The 20,574-nt window shown below is 36.9% G+C and overlaps 1 protein-coding gene and 1 non-coding gene across 2 annotated transcripts; one reads left to right on the top strand and one right to left on the bottom strand.

Moving 5' to 3' along the window:
* The first annotated feature begins 3,387 nt into the window (after positions 1-3,387).
* Positions 3,388-3,996, top strand: LOC131613754 (NDR1/HIN1-like protein 10). Its single transcript, XM_058885399.1, has one exon. It carries the CDS (start codon positions 3,388-3,390, stop codon positions 3,994-3,996), a length of 609 nt encoding a protein of 202 aa, XP_058741382.1.
* A 7,806-nt stretch (positions 3,997-11,802) lies between these two features.
* LOC131615349 (small nucleolar RNA R71) lies at positions 11,803-11,909 on the bottom strand. Its single transcript, XR_009287768.1, has one exon. It is a non-coding gene; the product is annotated as a small nucleolar RNA R71 (small nucleolar RNA).
* Between the last annotated feature and the right edge of the window lie 8,665 nt (positions 11,910-20,574).

Genomic DNA, 20,574 nt, shown 5'->3' with positions numbered 1-20,574 from the left:
AGACCGAAATTGTTACGAGGTAAACGAGATTCTCTTTTTCCTTTCCGGATTCTCTGTTACAACTATTCCGTTATCTCAATTCTGAACTGATGCACATTTGTTTGGTGTTGTTGTGTGCTACTGTTTGATATGTAGGTTGCAACAGACTTGGAAGATTGTGGGTTTTTGTTACTGCACCAGGATGAACAACTAATGGGTAAATGGGGTGAGTTAGAATGTATGGTAAAGATTCAGTTTTGCAACAGTTAGGATATAACTGTTAGTGGTTAATTTGAACATGGTTTTGGAAGGTTTAGAAATAATTGGAAATGATTTAGTAGTGGTTTTGTATGGTTTAGTTTGTGGAACTGTTTTGAATGAAACTAGTTGTGTGATATGGTTTGTATGTGAATTTTGGTGGGTAAGTTTGGACTGTTTGAAATGCAGGGCTGCCTCTGTGTTATTTTTAGTGGCTGTTTGGCAGCAGCAAGTTTATGTGATGTAGTTTTTTTTGTTTTGTCTAATGGTGCAGGTTCGGTATGCAGGTTATGGGATTTGAAGAAGGGCATGGCCTGGGGTGTTGGATTCAAAGCTTGTAAGTTTGGTACACATCAGAGTTTGAAGTAAAGTGAAAGCTTAAGGAGGAATTTGGAGATTAAGTCAAGGATTGTAGAATAGGCTTAGGATGTAGTAAACAGAAAGTCAAATGATCAGTAGTTACAAATTTGTATTTTTCTTGTAATTTCTAGTAACTCTTTTCCTTGTAATTCCGCTTTTGATTTTGTAATGACCTTGGTAATGTAACATAACATTGTTTGTAATGACCTTGGTAATGTAACATAACATTGTTTGTAATGGAACACTTCGAACCTTTAAAGAGAATTCTCTTTATAACTTGAATTCGAAGTCCTCATCTTCTTTGGTAGATGTTTTGCATAGAATCTCATGATCATGGTGTGAATTTACCAAGATAATTGTCAAAACAAAAACTTTGGACACTTTTTATATATTGACTTTTGTACTGCTTCTTGAATTAGCCAACTGAATCAATTCCTCTTTGACACTTGAATAACAAACCCAACGATGATGATCCAAAAATATGGTCAAAAAGTCAACCTTCTTTGGTTGAATTTGACCAAAGATCCAAGTAGGGAAATAAACCCTAATTCTTATCCCGGATGAAGAATGGCCTTTGTAATCTGAATGAGGATGAGAGTCTCAAAGCAATAGCGAAACCTTACCACATCAAGATCATTGATCCCGTTCTTTTAGATGTTTTAGTTAGTGAATGAATGCATGACATGTTAATGACCTAATAGGAGGTATGTACATGATTATGAGATGCATAAGCCTGGACCATTTAGAAATTAAGGGGGTAGGACAAATTTGGGGTATGACAGCTGCCCCTATTTAATCGTCTTAAACCTGAATGTGAGATTGACGCCAGCCTTTCGAACATTCGAGGTAGAAGAAGATTAAATATCAAAGTACCAGAAATTTGTCCTAAAGAGAAGATGGTGTAAGTGTTATCCTTATTTTTTGTTTTGTTTTGATATCTGTTGGGGAAAGAGAATTTATTTTGTTTTTCTGGTGGAGAAATATACAGTGAATAATGGATTTGAATGGTGGTAGTATGTAACATAGCCGAGGTGCCAATACATGTTTTCAAAGAGAATGGTTGTATGAAACAATGACTGAAAAGATAAGATCTCGTACGATCTATGACTCAACATCGGGAGAAGATCTCGTACGATCTTCAGGACTGAAAGAAAAAAAAGATCTCGTACGATCTATGACTCAACATCGGGAGAAGATCTCGTACGATCTTCAGGACTGAAAGAATAAAGATCCCGTGCGACCTATGACTCAACATCGACTCGACAACAGGAGAGGATCTCGTACGATCTTCAGGACAGAAAGGAAAAGATCTCGTGCGATCTATGACTCAACATCGGGAGAAGACCTCGTACGATCTTCAGGACTGAAAGGGAAACGATCTCGTGCGATCTATGACTCAACATCGGGAGAAGACCTCGTACGATCTTCAGGACTGAAAGGAAAAAGATCTCGTGCGATCTATGACTCAACATCGACTCGACAACAGGAGAGGATCTCGTACGATCTTCAGGACAGAAAGGAAAAGATCTCGTGCGATCTATGACTCAACATCGGGAGAAGACCTCGTACGATCTTCAGGACTGAAAGGGAAAAGATCTCGTGCGATCTATGACTCAACATCGGGAGAAGATCTCGTACGATCTTCAAGACTGAAAGGAAAAAGATCTCGTGCGATCTATGACTCAACATCGACTCGACAACAGGAGAGGATCTCGTACGATCTTCAGGACAGAAAGGAAAAAGATCTCGTGCGATCTATGACTCAACATCGACTCGACAACAGGAGAGGATCTCGTACGATCTTCAGGACAGCAAGGGAATAGACCTCGTGCGATCTACGACTCAACATCGGGGTTTGGAGAAGGAAATTGGTTTTGAAATGGTTTGCCAGGTTGGAAACTGGGCTTTAAAAGGGCTTGCCAGGTTGGGAACTGGGCTTTAAAAGGGTTTGCCAGGTTGGGAACTGGGCTTTGAAAGGGTTCGAAAGTCGGAAGGCAAAGGATTCATAACACGGGGGTTGGACCTGAAAAGTTTTCCCATACGGGGGAAGGCACCACGGAGGCTAGTGACGACTAGACTCAATCAAAAGACATAATCACGAAGATGTTGATGCTTGCGAAGCATAAGAATTACATTAATCCCTCAGGCCAAAGGCGGGGTGTAACTCTTCAAGAGTGGCAATCGTTCGAATTACCACACACCAAGTATGGTTATTCAAACGATTGAAAAATGAGATGGGTTGAATGCCCACCCTCATTCGCACTCTAATTTGCACGCAGCACACGGGAAATAACCACGACAAGACAATGATTCTGACGAAGAAAGACATTGTGTCCGACCCATACTAGAGAGAAAATATGAGACTTCTTTTGGGGATTAAGGATACCAGGTATCGGCACCGTGGCATAAGGAGATTTATAATGTAGTGGCAGATATCAATCGGAGTTTGTAAGGACAACTTTTTATGTGGGGAAGTATCGTTGTCTTGATTGAGTGATGATTTGTATTATCTGGCTTATGCTTTGTATGCATGTTTGAATTTTTCTATGGCGTAATGCTCCATTTTGATGGATATGCTACGCTTTTGAGGATGCAATGTTATATGCAGTGAACGCTATATGCAGAGTGCCAAATAAAGGCATTAGTGAGTGCCAAATAAATCCTATTATTTAGGATTAAGTCATAGGTTGTTAATCAGAAACCCTAGTAACTCGTGCTGTAATAAATATGTTGCACCATAACTCTTCAATAAACAATTATTCTGAATCAGAAATAATAATAACTCCCGCAATGTCCCATAAACCTTCACCCTCCAAGTTATCACAAGACACTGTTGATGGAACCTCCAAACTCTTGGGAGTTATCCTTTTTGTACTTTTGTTAGCTTTTTGCTGGGCACTATGGTTTATTATCTCTATCGCTTTGGAAGGTCATTCACAAATGGAGTTCATCATAGCCGATGCCTCAATCACTGAGTTCAATTTCACAAGTGACAACACTTTATACTATAATTTTAAGCTCAATATTTCTGTGAGAAACCCGAACAACGACAACGAGTATATGGGCATGGTCCATGCAATTTCTTCTTATAAAGGTAATAAATTTGGTGCAGTGGATATAATATCCCATAAATTATATGGCAGGACTACCAATTTTCTTAGGTCTGTCGTATTCTACGGGAACAATTTAATCAAACTCAATGCTCAAAAATTTATTGAGTATGAAAATGAGATGCGATTGGGAATTTTTAATTTAGATTTGAAATTAGATATTATATTATACAGCGAACCTGTACCTGTTTATTGTTTAGGTTTGAGAGTTCCTTTGATATCCATTGAAAAATTAGAATCTATTTTCAATATTACCAAATGCTCCCGTGAATACCAGGGATGGTGGTAGGAATTGAGTTAGTTTATCTGGTTCTAAATTTTTTGTTTTTAGGTCATTTAATTAAGAATAATATTTAGGTTGTTTTGATGTAAGTTTGTTTTTTGTTTTTTGTTTTCGGGAATGTGATTTTTGTTTTCTTATTAATTTAATTTATATTTTATGCCCATATTATTTTCATTTAATCATATAGATGGAAGGTTTAATCTAATATTCTGGATTGCAAATGCTGGAAACTTTTTTGAATTCTATAAATATTTGATATTTGATATTAAAATGTTCAAAAATGGTAAAATATTTTAAATGATGCTTCAAATACTTTTAGTAAAATAAAATTCTATAGAAGAACACGCAACCAAACGTAGCACGAATTTACCAAAAATTTCTCTAGATCCAGCCACCACATGAACAATATTAGTAACAAACCCCTGCGTTCGCACGGGTTCTGGTACGAGACGCGCATTTGTTTTAGATTTATATTTTTTAATAGAAAAATATTTGGTTATTCGTGAAAAAATAATAATTGAAGATACAATTAATAAAAAATTATTTTGTTCAGTAACTCTATGTTCTGTTAATAATTAATATTTTGATCAATAATTTCATGTCCCGCTAACAATCAATATAATAAGAATATAAAAAAGAAGCACAAAATTATTTAATTGAAATAGTTTATTGAAAAACATTTTAATTTATATATGGATTAAAAATAAAATTATTTAGATTAAAGAAACCGATCCCCATTTATTAAAAATATATATTAAAATTTAGTCATTAATTTCAAAATAAAACTTGTCATTAATAATATACTTCCTGTGCCTTAAAATAATTGTCCATTTAACTTAATGGTGTTAATAATAATAAATTAACTCTCCTGATAATTATATTTTTGTGATAAAGATATGTCATCTAAAGTCTATTAATATTTAACTAATCGTTAGTTGGCCCAGTGGTGATTGGCGCTGGACTTGGTAGGGAGAACCATGGTTCGATCCCCCGCAACTGCGATCGGGAGGGGGATGGAACCACTTGATGCCAGAACTCGCCCCCGAACCGGACTAAACCGGTGGTATAAAGCCAAAAAAAAAAAAGTCTATTAATATTTTGGAACCATAAATTATCATGATACTCAATTTAATTTAATTCCTTTTAATTATTAATAATTTCATGCTCTTTATTATTTTAGGCCTCTTTATTACTTTGATAAATTTGTAGTATAATTAATTAATAATTTAAATTATTAATTAAAATTGAATGTAAAATTAAAGTTAAAAAATATATATCTATGTGCTTGCTGTAACACCCTTCTAAGCCCCGCGGCAAATTAAATAAATTCATTCAGAGTACATGAAAACAAGGGTGTCACAATTCAATAATTTATTAAACATCGTTCAGTTATGTCATGCATTCAATAATTTATTAAACATTGTTCAGTTATGTCATGCATTCACTGAGGCAGTCATCATCAATTAAAAACATTTAATGTTAACACAGCGGAAATTAAATCATACGGATTAAGTTTAACATCTTTAAAACTCATCCTTCAAAACATCAAAACATAACCAGAGTTACAAAACAAATACTCTAAAACATCGCGTCCCCAGTGTTACAAATATCAGAGGATGACACCTGACGCTAACTAACAACTGACTCATGAGCTAATCCTCACCGAGTCGAACAACCGCTATCCTCAATCTGAAAATGACAACATATAAGGGTGAGTCTCATCATAATTAACAATTGTTATAAGGTTATAAAGCAATAACACATCATAGTTGCAATTATTTACCAAATCGTTTCATAAACAGACATTCAGACAAGTCTCATCATCATAAACAACCAACACATCATCAATATTTATAACACTGGAAGAACATCCAATCATGTTATAAGAATATGCATATGTATGAACTGACACTATGCATGTGGTACCAACATCATCAAATAGGAATAACTCATGACCGATCCAACATCATCAAGAATACGACCCTGCCAGCACATATTCCATACAATGGGAATCATGCTCTTTACTGATCCAACACATCATCATGGATAAAACATCAACAATGAATATGAATGAATGCAAACATACATGAACATCATTATACCATCTTCAAGTCTATGAGTAACATCATCAAAATACTCATTTCATCATAATCATCATCATCATCATCAAGCATGTTTATATATATATATATGAATCATTCAATCACAATCACATCATTAATCATCACATAGATTATTTCACAAGGTTCGTTTAGCTCGAAATGGCACACGAAACGAACCAACGGTTCAAAAGTTATGAGTTTTCCAAAATGATTCATTTTTCAAAAACCTTCAGTGTAACGGGTTACAGAAAAAGTGTAACGGGTTACGAAGAACAAATTTTCAAAAACAGTTTCAGCCGTAACCGGTTACAAGGAAACAGTAACTGGTTACCCTTGACGTAACTCTATTCGCTATTATTTTTGCTTGACAATAACCGGTTACGAACAACACCGTAACCGGTTACGAACTCGTAACCAGCCCAAAAACCCCATTTTTTCACAACCGTAACTGGTTACAAGCCCGACCGTAACCGGCTACATCACCTGTAACAGCAAAAAAAGCACTTTGGACAGGAGCTTATTTCCATCCAACACAACCCAAATCGAATCATTTCGACCATACACGAAAAACAGAATCAATTCACAATTATTCCATGTTATTTCATGCCTCAACAACACATTCAAACATAACAAAACATCACAAACAAGCATTTACACATAATTTATCAATCATCATCCAAATTGTCTCAAATCCCTAACTCTATCATATGACTCAATCGATACGAATTCTACATCTATTCTATGCTACCAGCCCCTAACCTGATAATAGATGTTAACCAGATAAGTCCCCCCTTACGTTAGCCAAGTTCTTGAATTGGGTCTTCTTCCTCTTTGGTTCTCTTTCACGTTCTTCAACTCCTCTTCTCACAACTTCCTTTTCACGTTCTAATTTTCTTCCTCCTCTTTTCCTTATTTTATGAAAACACAAAATAGCTTAGTAATGGGCTCCTTCACATTACACCCCCCACACTGCTAACTTCACGAATGGCCCAACACTACATTTTATTATTTCTTTCCACATAATTCCAAAAAAATGCTAATTTAAATTAATTAATTAAAAACTTAATTAAATTAATTAAATAAGAAATTTTGAGATGTTACAACTCTCCCCCACTAAAAGAGTTTTTGTCCTCGAAAACATACCTCAAGCAAAGAGCTACAGGTAGGAGTCTTTCATCTGGCTTTCTAACTCCCAGGTGACATTCCCGTCAGCCAGTCCTCCCCAAGCTACTCTGACCAAGACTATCTCCTTGCCACGCAACTGCTTCAGTTTCCGATCTTCAATCCTCACAGGTAAGGTTTCAACGGTTAAGTTATCCTTCACCTGTACATTATCTACTTGAATCACATGGGATGGGTCCGCAACGTACTTCCTTAACTGAGATACATGAAATACGTCGTGCAAATTTGCAAGTATCGGCGGCAAAGCAATACGATAAGCTACTTCTCCCACTTTCTCATAAATCTGAAACGGTCCAATGAAGCGCGGAGTCAACTTCTTTGACTTCAAAGCTCGACCAATACCCGTCATAGGAGTAACCCTCATAAACACGTGATCTCCCTCTTGAAACTCAAGTGTTTTCCTCCTTTTTTTCATGATAACTCTTCTGACGACTCTGAGAAGCCTTCATCTTCTTTTGAATCATCTTAATCTTCTCCGTAGTCAGTTGTATAATTTCCGGTCCGATCACAGCACTCTCACCAGATTCATACCAACACAACGGAGTTCGACATCTTCTACCATAGAACGCTTCAAATTGGGCCATACCAATACTCGAATGGAAACTGTTGTTGTAGGTAAACTCAATCAAAGGCAGATAACTATCCCAAGCAACTCCTTTTTTTCCAGCACACAAGCACGCAACAAATCTTCCAACGATTGAATTGTCCTCTCAGTCTGTCCATCCGTCTGCGAATGATAAGCAGAACTCAATCTCAACTTATTACCCAAAGCCTTCTGCAAACCTTCCCAAAACCTCGACGTAAACCTCGGGTCTCTGTCAGACACGATACTTGAAGGAATACCATGTAGGCTAAATATTTTCTCAATGTATAATTGAGCCAACTTCTCCATTGAATAATCCATTCTCACTGGTATAAAATGCGCAAACTTCGTCAACCCGTCCACAACCACCCAGATAGCTTCACAATTCTTAACAGTCCTCGGCAAACCAGAAACAAAATCCATTGATATGCTATCCCACTTCCATTCAAGAATAAACATCGGTTGCATAAATCCAGATGGATTCTGATGTTCAACCTTTGACTCCTGACACGTCAAACAAGAGAATACAAATTCAGCAATTTCTTTCTTCATTCCAGGCCACCAAAACATCTTTTTCAAATCATTATACATCTTGGTAGCACCAGGGTGAATACTTAATCCACTACGGTGTTCTTCTTCCAGAATACTCTTTCGGAGTTCAGCAACATCAGGAACACAAACTCTGTCGCCAAACCTCAGTATACCATTCTCGTCAACTCTGAATTCACCGCCTTTGCCTTGATTAATCAAAGTGAACTTATCGATCAATTCAACATCAGCTTTCTGACCCTCTCTGATCTCTTCAAGGATACCACTGGTCAGCTTCAGCATACCCAATTTAACATTAGTAGGAGTGCCTTCACATACCAGACTCAAATCTCTAAACTGTTCAATCAAATCTAACTCTTTCACCATTAGCATTGACATATGCAAAGTCTTCCTACTCAATGCATCAACAACTATGTTTGCCTTACCAGGATGGTAATTTAAACTAAAATCATAGTCCTTAAGGAATTCTAGCCACCTCCTCTGTCTCATATTCAGCTCTTTCTGATCAAAGAGATACTTCAGACTCTTATGATCACTAAACACCTCGAATCTCGAACCATACAAATAATGTCGCCACAACTTCAAAACAAAAACCACAACTGCCAACTCTAAATCATGAGTCGGATAATTTCTTTCATGCACTTTGAGTTGTCTTGACGCATACGCGACCACTTGTTGATTCTGCATCAGTACACCACCTAAACCCATCAGTGATGCGTCACAATATACTACGAATGATTCTGTCGGATTCGGAAAAATCAAGATAGGAGCACTTGTCAGTCTCTTCTTCAACTCTTCGAATCCTTCTTCACATTTTGCATCCCAAATAAAAGCCTGACCCTTCCTGGTCAATTTAGTTAACGACAATGCTAACTTTGAAAAGCCTTCTATAAACTTCCTGTAGTAACCTGCAAGACCAAGAAAACTACTAATCTCTGACACTGATTTCGGAGCTTCCCACTGAGATACGGCTTCTATCTTCGTAGGTTCAACAGCAATACCATTCTTAGAAATCACATGTCTGATAACACAAATTTATATCATATATTTAGCTTAAAATCCATAGATATTATTAGCATTTTTATTTAATTATATTGTTTTATTATGATATTATGCGGGTATTTGCGATGTTTTAGGTATTACGTTTGTATTGAGACTATTCGTGAAAAGGAGAAGAAATGGAGCAAAAATCATTCATAATTATAAAAGAGAGGTGCTGAAGTCAAAACGGGGTGCAAAGAAGACCCAAATGCCTAAAGATGGAAGCCCAGCCCACGAAGGAGCTGGAAACGACCACTTCAGCACGTGGAAACGCCCGTCTCCATTGCCCCTTGCCACGTCATGAAGAGGAGACGTCCGTCTCCAACCCTTCCTAAAAAAGTTCCACTTGAGACGCACGTCTCAAGTCCGTTTGCCAAGTCTCCTGAAGAAGTGGAGACGTGCATCTCCTAAGTCTAAGTCAGAAGGTGCTATATTCACGGAACGAAACTGCCTACGCTCAGCTATAAAAGGAGACTGATACTTCAGTTTCTGGGGTCCGAATTTTTACCAACGAACTGCTGCCGAATTTATTTTCAAGCATTATATTTTCTTCGCATTTTTATTCATTGCTTTCTTTTTCTCACAACAATTTCTACACTGAAAATTGTTGTGAATTTTCATAGATCTAACCTTACATTAGGTTTAGTTTTTTTTATTTTCCTTGCTTTAATTTTACGCCAGAATAATATTTGAAGAACGATCCAGCCAGCCTGTGGTGGAAGTTCGAGTACTTCAAGATTCAAGTTTACTTCAGATTTATTTTATTCAGGTTTCTTATTTACCGCTTTTATTATATTTTCCTGCATGATATATTGTATGCCTTTTAATATGCCTTTTATTATGAACCAAACCGATTTATCCATGTTTAACCGTATCAATATGTCTGGGTAATTTATTAAGATATCGGTATGTAAAGTAAGTTAACCGTGGGATCCGAAATAAGTTGGCTTAAATATGTTTTATTAACTATCACTTGTTTTTGGTTTTATGTCTAATTTAATTACTAGAGTTCTAAAATCTATAGAGCGAGAGTTTGAGATTTTAGGGCCGATAAAGGTTAAAATCAATAGAGCGAGAGTTTGAGATTCTTAACTGGATAGTAGACATAGGACATTAGTCTTAAGGATGGCGAAACTGTATTAAAACTGATTAGAAATTATTTGCTTTCAAAAAGTGTTTTTAAACCCGACGCGGGATGGCGAAAGCGTATGTTAGGGAATACTAGCATGATCCGAGTCAATAGAGCGAGAGTTTGAGACTAGGAGATTTAAGTAGATAAGGTCTTCATAAAGCGAGCATTTCATTAACTATGTTATTTTCAAAAAGCTTTTCTAAATCTAATGGGATGGCAAGAGCGTACATTACGAGTTAGGATAGTAGTCTAAATCAACAGAGCGAGAGTTTGAGAGGAGGACTTTTAAACGACATAATTAATAAAGATTTTTAATTAAATAAGAACCATAGCCAATGGACCTTCGGATCACCTAAGTTAAACGAAATACATACTGATATCCATTTATTATTATATTTCTTAGACTTCACAATTTAATTTCCCCTTAGAAACAATCAAAATATTAGTAGCCTTAGCTTTACATAGTAACCTTAGACAACGGTAGATCAATTCATAGTCCCTGTGGATTCTATATCTTTTAAAACTACACGACACGACTGTGCACTTGCAGTTATCAGATTTATAGACACGTAAAGTCGCGATCAAGTTTTTGGCGCCGTTGCCGGGGACTATTTAAATCGATATCGTAACTCACTGTTACACCGTAGAGACTAGGGCAATTCTTTCCTTTCTCTTTGAACGGTTGTATGCCAAATACTCGTTCACAAGGAGGAGAATTAATACAACGAACTAACGAGATCAAACGTTTTATTAACGTAAGAAGTTGAGCTTATCATCTTCCCGAAGTAGCGCCAATTCCACTTTCTCAGGAATTGACCACTGCTGATCAATTTAACCCGAAGTTAGAGATGACTGCTCTTCGTCCTCTTAGAGACTATGCCGCTCCTTCACGAGCTGAACCGCACTCAAGCATCGCACCACCTACGATTGAGGAGAACAATTTCGAACTAAAACCTTCATTGGTACAAGCTGTCCAACAGAACCAATTCTCTGGAAGCCCTGCAGACGATCCTAATCTCCATTTATCCGTGTTCGTGCAATACGCCGACACTGTCAAAGCTAACAACGTTAGTCCCGAAGCTATTCGATTACGTCTCTTTCCTTTCTCCTTGAGAGATAGAGCTAGAGCGTGGCTTCAACCCCTATCCTCTAATTCCATAACTACCTGGGACGAATTGAAGAGAGTATTCTTAGCGAGATATTTCCCGCCTAGCAAAACTACTATGCTAAGAGGTCAAATCAACGGATTTACCCAAAAAGATAACGAATCACTCTTCGAAGCTTGGGAGCGATATAAGGACATGCTAAGACTATGCCCTCATCATGGACTCGAACCATGGCTGATCATCCATACTTTCTATGGTGGTCTACTTTATAACACTAAAATGACTATAGATGCTGCTGCTGGTGGAACTCTAATGGACAAACCTCATGATGAAGCATATAACCTTATAGAAAACATGGCACAAAACCATTATCAATGGGGAGGAGAGCGAACCGCTGTAGAGAAAACCCAAACCAAAGGAGGAATGTACGAAGTAAGTGGTATAGACCGCGTTAACGCTAAAGTAGACGCTTTAACTCAAAAGATTGAGAATTTAACCATCACTCCTTCAGCCACCGCGGCTGTTGTAGCACCTAACTGCGAGATATGTGGATTAGCTGGACATGTCGTTGCCGAATGCCAACTTCTGACTGGTATTCCATCTGATCAAGTGAACTACGCTCAGGGAAACCCTTACTCAAACACGTACAACCCTGGATGGAAGAATTATCCAAAATTTTCGTATAAGAACAACAATGCGTTGTATGCACCTGGACAAGCACCCGCTGTCCCACCTGGCTATCAAAAAGCGCCTGTAGCTGCTCAAAATGCCCCTAGGAAGTCAAATCTAGAAATCATGATGGAAAACTTCATAGCTTCCCAACAACAAACCAATAAGGACTTCCTAAATCAAAACATTCATAATAGTGAGCAACTAAAACAATTAGCAAACAAAGTAGATGTTTTAGCTACACATAACAAGATGCTAGAAACACAAATTTCCCAAGTAGCCCAACAACAAGCACCTACTACTGCCCTGCTGGCACGTTTCCTGCTCAACCACAACCTAATCCTAAAGGACATGCGAATGCGATTACACTGCGAAGTGGAACGAACAACGATGGACCTATCGATCCTAGAACTCAAAACGCACCCATGTCACAACAAGAGCCAAAGGAAACCAAGAAGACATCAACTGATGATCAAACCACTAAGATAAATGAAAACAACACCGAAGTGGAATCTGAAAAAGAGAAACCTTATGTGCCACCACCACCTTATAAGCCACCTATTCCTTACCCTCAAAGATTAGCTAAATCGAAAACTGAAGCGCAATTTAAAAGATTTGTAGAACTTCTGAAATAATTAAACATAACCATACATTTCATAGAAGCTATAACTCAGATGCCTTCATATGCTAAATTCCTAAAAGAAATTCTTTCAAACAAAAAGAAACTCGAAGATAACGAAACTGTAACGCTTACCGCAGAATGCAGCGCCATCATTCAAAATAACATGCCTCCTAAACTAAAAGATCCTGGTAGTTTCTCCATACCTTGTGTAATAGGAAGGACTATTATAGATAAAGCCTTATGCGATTTAGGAGCTAGTGTTAGTTTGATGCCACTTTCAACCCGTAAGAAACTAAAACTAGGTGAGCTTAAATCAACAAGAATGTCTCTTCAACTAGCTGACCGTTCAGTTAAATACCCTATAGGAATGTTGGAAAATATCCCTGTGCGAGTAGGTCAATTCTACATCCCAACTGATTTCATCATCATGGATATCCAAGAAGATTCTAACATCCCAATCATATTAGGAAGACCATTCTTAGCAACTGCTGGTGCAATAATAGACGTTAAACGAGGAAAACTAACCTTCGAAGTAGGAGAAGAGAAGATTGAATTTATTCTATCTCACTTCTTAAAAGCACCCGCAATTGACGACACCTGCTGTTTCATGGATATCACTGACGAATGCGTCAGAGAAGCAAAAACGGAACCACTCGAAAACCCTGAAATCCTAGAAATCCCTATAACAGAAACACCCGACGATAACACGCAAGAAGAAAACCAAAACCTAAATTTAAAGGAATGTTTAGCATTAACACTTGATCCTACACCTGCTCCTAGTAAACTAACTGACGAACTCAAAACGCTTTCTAAGAACCTAAGATATGAATTCCTGGACACCGAACTCGAACGACCTGTAATAATCAATGCTGACTTAGAACCAATCGAAACCGAAAAATTGTTAGAAGTCCTAAGGAAATATCCAATAGCTTTAGGCTATAAGATATCTGATCTCAAAGGAATCAACCCCTCTGTTTGTATGCATCGAATTATGCTTGAGGAAGACTAAAAAACATCTAGAGAACATCAGAGGAGGCATAACCCGATTATGAGCGAAGTGGTTAGGAAGGAAGTTCTAAAACTCTTAGAAGCCGGAATAATATACCCTATATCCGATAGTAAATGGGTTAGCCCAGTCCATGTAGTACCTAAAAAAGGAGGAGTCACGGTGATAAAGAATGATAAAGGAGAAACTATAACCAAAAGAGTTGAATATGGTTGGCAAATGTGCATAGATTATAGAAAACTAAATAAAGCCACTCGTAAAGACCATTTTCCCCTGCCATTCATAGATCAAATGTTAGAACGCTTAGCTAGACATTCTCACTTCTGTTACTTAGATGGTTACTCTGGTTTCTTCCAAATCCCAATCCATCCTGATGACCAAGAGAAAACAACTTTCACCTGCCCATTTGGAACCTTTGCCTACCGACGAATGCCATTCGGATTATGTAACGCACCTACGACATTTCAACGATGTATGATGGCAATATTCGCCGATTTCCTGGATAATATTATGGAAGTCTTTATGGACAACTTCTCCGTATATGGACAAAGTTTCGAGGGATGTCTTGCAAATTTAGAAAAAGTTCTAGAACTTTGTGTGAAGGTCAATTTAGTCTTACATTTGGAAAAGTGTCACTTTATGGTACAAGAAGGGATTGTGCTAGGACATATAGTGTCAAACAGAGGAATTGAAGTAGATAGAGCTAAAATAGAAGTTATTGAAAATCTTCAACCTCCAAAGACCGTTAGAGAGATACGAAGTTTCTTAGGACACGCTGGTTTTTACCGACACTTCATCAAAGACTTCTCGAAAATAACTAAACCATTAACGAAACTATTAATGAAAGACGCCGATTTCGTCTTTGATAACAAGTGTTTAGAAGCCTTCAAAACCCTTAAGGAAGCATTAATCTCCGCACCCATTATGCAACCTCCTGATTGGACCGAACCATTCGAAATAATGTGTGATGCGAGCGATTACGCTGTAGGCGCTGTCCTAGGTCAACGAAAGGATAAGAAACTTCACGTTATTTACTATGCAAGTAGAACTATGGACGAAGCTAAAATGAATTACGCTACAACCGAAAAAGAGCTTTTAGCTGTAGTATTTGCCTTAGATAAATTCCGCTCATATCTAGTAGGAGCTAAAATAATAATATACACCGAGCACGCCGCTATTAGGTACTTACTAACTAAAAAGGATGCTAAACTGAGACTCTTAAGATGGATTTTGTTGTTGCAAGAGTTCGATATAGAGATTAAAGACAAGAAAGGAACAGAAAACGTCGTAGTAGACCACCTTTCTCGTTTAGAAAACCTAGAACCTGAATCCGTACCTATTAACGACGATTTTCCTTACGATAAGCTTATAGCTCAATTAAAAAGAAACACTTCCGATGAACCTGCCGAAACCACCTTTTCCATGACCATTACACCCTGGTATGCGGATTTCGTAAATTATTTAGCCGTTGGTGTACTTCCTCCTGATTTAAGTTACCAACAGAAGAAGAAATTATTCCATGACCTGAAACAATAATATTGGGACGACCCTCTTCTTTTCAAGAGAGGCCCTGATGGATTCTTTAGACGCTGCGTACCCGAGGAAGAAATATGAAGTATAATAACGCACTGCCATTCAGCCCCTTATGGAGGTCATGCAAGCACGTCTAAAACCTGTGCAAAGATTCTCCAATCTGGACTCTATTGGCCTAACCTGTGGAAAGACGTTCACTTTGCCGTTACAAACTGTGATAGATGTCAACAAACTGGAAACATCTCGAGACGAGACGAAATGCCCCAAAAAGGCATTTTAGAAGTAGAAATATTTGACGTCTAGGGAATAGACTTTATGGGTCTCTTTCCATCATCATTTGGCAATAAATACATCCTCGTAGCTGTCGATTACGTTTCGAAATGGATAGAAGCTATCGCTTCTCCTACAAACGAAACACGAGTAGTAATCAAACTATTTAAAAATATCATCTTTCCTAGGTTTGGCGTACCAAGACTGGTAATTAGCGATGGTAGCTCTCACTTCATTTCAAAAATCCTCGAAAAACTTCTTCGGAAATATGGAGTGATTCATTGAATAACGACACCATACCATCCACAAACAAGCGGACAAGTGGAAGTATCTAACCGAGAAATAAAACAAATATTGGAAAAGACTGTTGCTATATCTAGAAAAGATTGGTCACCCAAGTTAAATGAAGCTTTATGGGCTTATAGAACAGCTTTCAAAACTCCAATAGGAACCACCCCATTCAAACTCGTTTATGGAAAATCATGTCACCTCTCGGTAGAACTAGAACATAAGGCTTATTGGGCCATTAAGACATTAAATTTAAATTACACTACCGCTGACTAAAAACGCATTCTAGACATAAACGAATTAGAAGAGCTTAGACAAGACGCTTATGAAAACGCTAAAATCTATAAAGAAAGAACGAAAAAATGGCACGATAAGCGTATATCTAGGAAAAGTTTTAACATAGGCGATAAAGTTCTGTTATTTAATTCTAGGCTAAAACTATTTCCTGGAAAACTACGTTCCCGATGGTCTGGTCACTTCGAAATTACTAACATCTTTCCGAGCGGAGCGATAGAAATTAGAGAAAAAACGGTCAAACCTTGTGTCGTAAATGGGCAACGTCTTAAACATTACCATCGTCTCGAGAACGATGAAAATATTCAATTTTTCAAACTTGACGAGCTGTCCGCTCATTCGAAAAAATGATTTTCATTTAAATCGTCGAGCTTACGACATAAAACAAAGCGCTTAGTGGGAGACAACCCACATTTTTATTTTTCATTTAATTTTCTCATTTTTATCTAATCCTTTTAATTTAAATTCTTTTATTTTATTTTATTTTGTTTTTATTTTCATTTTTCTATTTTAATTTTTATGCTTTTGTCACTTATAATAATTATTATAATTATAATCACTATTTTAATTATTGTTATAAAAATCTCATCTTTTTATAATTATAATTATTATTATAATTTTGTTATCTCTTTTTAATTTTTATTTCCTTTTTAATTTTCTTCTTTTTTCAACACTAGCCAAATTCTGACTTAATTTCATATTTTTCAACTTATAGGAAAATTTAGTTACTAACTGATCACGATGCAAGAAGTTGACAATATGGAAGTGGTATTCCGAGGAAGAGGACAATTAGGAAGATATTCTAAGCTGGCTCAGAGACAATTGGATTTGACTCGCTATCCTCACTACCCGACTATGAGAAAGTTAGGCATTGAAGAAAGTGTTATGTACTTGCTGAACCAAATCGGTTAGACCGGTTCTCATCTGTTCCGCAAATTCTGTACCTACCGAAAGCTCACTCTAGAGTTCTTGAGTTCACTGACTTATCTACCTAACTGTGGACAAGGAATAAGAAGAGGAATAATTCTCTTTAGGCTGTGTGGAATGGAATATCAATATTGTATCCGAGATTTTGCTGCCATGCTGGAACTTCCTAACGGAATGGATGCATTTACCGTAGTTCAAAAGGAACTATTTGCCTACCGTGAGCTAGAGAATTTCTGGGGTAAGATCACTAGTAATGATAATCCTGAAGAGCACGAGTTTCAATCCGAGAATATTCATAATCCGGCCTTCAGATATTTCCACAAGATCTTAGCTTATTACATTTTCGGTAAACTTGAGAATGTCACTGAAGTTTCCAGAGAAGAGTTGTTCATCATGTTTTGCGCTTCTCAGAATCGTCCAGTCAATGTTGTTACCTTTTAGCTAGCAATCTTCGAGCGTATCACGCAAGACGAAGTTTCACCTATTCTGATCGGAGGATTTTTCACTATGATTGCAAATGCTATAGGACTGAGACAACCGCTGCTTGGATTGACACCGTTCGGTTCTTATAACTCCATGAACACTCGCTTCTGCTTTAATAGAGGTATCATTGGAAACCTTGGCCCTGATCAGTTTGAGCTCCTTATTGACAACAAAGTCCTGGATCAGTTCATCTTACCTAACCCTAGGGCATGTGTGCACAACCCTGCTAATTGGCTTTATTATGATCAGATTCCTGAAAGAGAGTCATCTCCTGAAACTCCACAAGCTTATGAACACTTAGATGATGACATGCATGTAGCGGAATCGAACTCTGAACCTGACACTCCTCCTGGATACTATGACATGAATCCTCCTGAGTATGAACCTATGCCCGAGGATGAGCCTGTGCCTGAGTATGAGCCTATGCCTGAAGATGAACCCGTTCCTAAATATGAACCTGAGACTCCTACTGGTTCGCAAGAAGATCAATCCGAGGATATGACTGATGTTGAGCCTGAACAACAACATCTTGCTGCATCTGCTGAATCCGTGGCCCCGAGAAATGCTCCTCCGAGGATCGAGCATGCTTATCATCCGATTTCACATGGCCAAGCTATCGATGCACTGCAACATGAAGTCCAACATATGCGCGACGAGATACACACTCTACAAATGCACTTCTTCGATTTCATCGACACCGTTAATGCTCATTTTGACGAAGTCTTCAAACACATTTATTTTATATCTCCTAATGTGCAAAACAACGAAAGTGGCTAGATGTTAATCTTAAGAATACTAGTATTTATTTTTAGTTTTTAAGTCTAGTTAGCTATTTCACATTTCTAGTTTAAGAGTTTATTTTTCTGCATTTTTCTCTTCTGCTGCTATTGACATTCAGTATCCAGTTTTAATTCATAATGCAAAGTTTATTATTCAATACTGATACTGTTTTTTCTATTTTGCTGCTATTAACTTCTATATATTCATGACTGCATATAATATACTGAGTCTGGTAACCAATAATTTGTTGTTTATAGTATTAAAATGTGTTACTGTTTTGTACTGTTCACGTGCGTCTCAATTCTGTTTGCCAAGTCTTCTGAAGAAGTGGAGACGTGCGTCTCCCAAGTCTAAGTCAGAAGGTGCTTGTAATACGGTGAACTGACTTTAAAGAAATGTCGCGGTAAGCAAGAGTCGCCACCGACTTTTATTTTATCCAATTTATAGAAAGGCTAAAAGAACAGAAAAAGACCTTTTTAAAAGATTTTGAGTTTGGGGGGTAAGTTATACAAAGGGAAGGTTTAAGGCACCCTTTGTATCCATGGTTAACCATGGGCTCTTAATTGCTTAGCTCATTTTGTTTTCAAAATGTTTGAAGTGTCGTGTGTGAATATTAAAAACTTTGTTTAAGGACTTTAGCTTGTAAATAAGTGTAGCCTTGTTTGAAAGTATTTGAAAAGAGAGTGGAAAAAGAGTTATGAATTTGAATCAGAGCAAGCAATTAGTAGCAATCACCCTAAGTTAGAAAAATTGTTCTTTTAGATTTTCGGTTTGAAATGGCTATCCATACCATAAAGAGGGCAGGTAGTCCTTTCATTGGATTTGAAGGGTCATCGAGAAATATCGTTTGCCACAAGACTGTCCCTACCACAAAGAGGGTAGGTAGTCTAAGGGAAGGATATAATAGTCATTTAATATTTTTAGGCATCATGCGAGGATACGTTAGAAATTGGGACAATCATCTTTTATCGAGGCAACTTCGAGGGACTAGATGATTTTCAATCTCTTTAGGCAACCTTGCTTTAGGTATCTTTGGAATCGAGGGACTTGACTATTATTTAGTATAATTAGAGGCAACAGAATCATAAGGCAATATGCAACAAATGCAACAAGGCAAAAAGAGGAATTACCCTAAAGGTGTGTGTGTGTGCATCAATCATGTGAATTGTATTAAAAAATAATTTGTCTTTTTAGTGAGCTAAGTTCATTAGGCTTGCACTCCCTAAGATTACTAACCATAGCAGAAAAGTAAAACAGTTAAAATCCTACGCTATTACAATAAACACCTGCGGGGATGGGGGAAATTAAAAGGTGGAAAATAAGAGGGAACAATAATTAACCAAAACCCTTGAATGCCTTGATCTTCCTCGAACTCTCGATCGACTCTGAAAATTAAGAGGAAAATAAATAAGGGTGAGTGTAGGAGTGATTCATTGACTATTTGGGGCAAACCCTATTTTAGGCAAAAAAGGCAAAATTTAATAAAATAATGTTTAAACAGGAAAAGAATTAGAAACTTAGCTTTTTCGATCTGGTATGGCGCGTGGCTGAAGGATCTTGATTAACCCTGAACATTAGGCACAAAGAAGAGAAATGTTAGTGCATCAATGATCAATAACCCTAATTCATCAAGATAAATCAGGGTTAACAATTGGCTTTAAATAAAATATGAAAAGTTAATAATTTAATATTTCTATATGACTATTAAAAATTTAGAAAATCGAATATTCGATGAAATATGACAATTAAATAATTATCGGATCAATCTGGATTAATTAGTTGATTAAAAAAACAACAAATAATAATTTTTATTGTTAAAACAAAACGTATTATTTTTAGTATTAAAAAAATCGAATCTTCGATTAAAATAAATAATTATAAAATTATTTTTTTACAAAAACAATTAGTTTGAATAACCTAAAAAAACTATAATAATAAATAAAAGAAGAAAGAAAAAAGAAGAGAAAAGAAGAAAAAAAATAAATGAGGAATTGTGTAATTAAAAATAAAAAAAATT

The sequence above is a fragment of the Vicia villosa genome, linkage group LG6, assembly GCF_029867415.1.
Source record: "Vicia villosa cultivar HV-30 ecotype Madison, WI linkage group LG6, Vvil1.0, whole genome shotgun sequence".
Lineage (NCBI taxonomy): Eukaryota > Viridiplantae > Streptophyta > Magnoliopsida > Fabales > Fabaceae > Vicia > Vicia villosa.
Note: the sequence above shows the minus strand (reverse complement) of the source record. Positions and strands in the feature narration are given on the sequence as shown.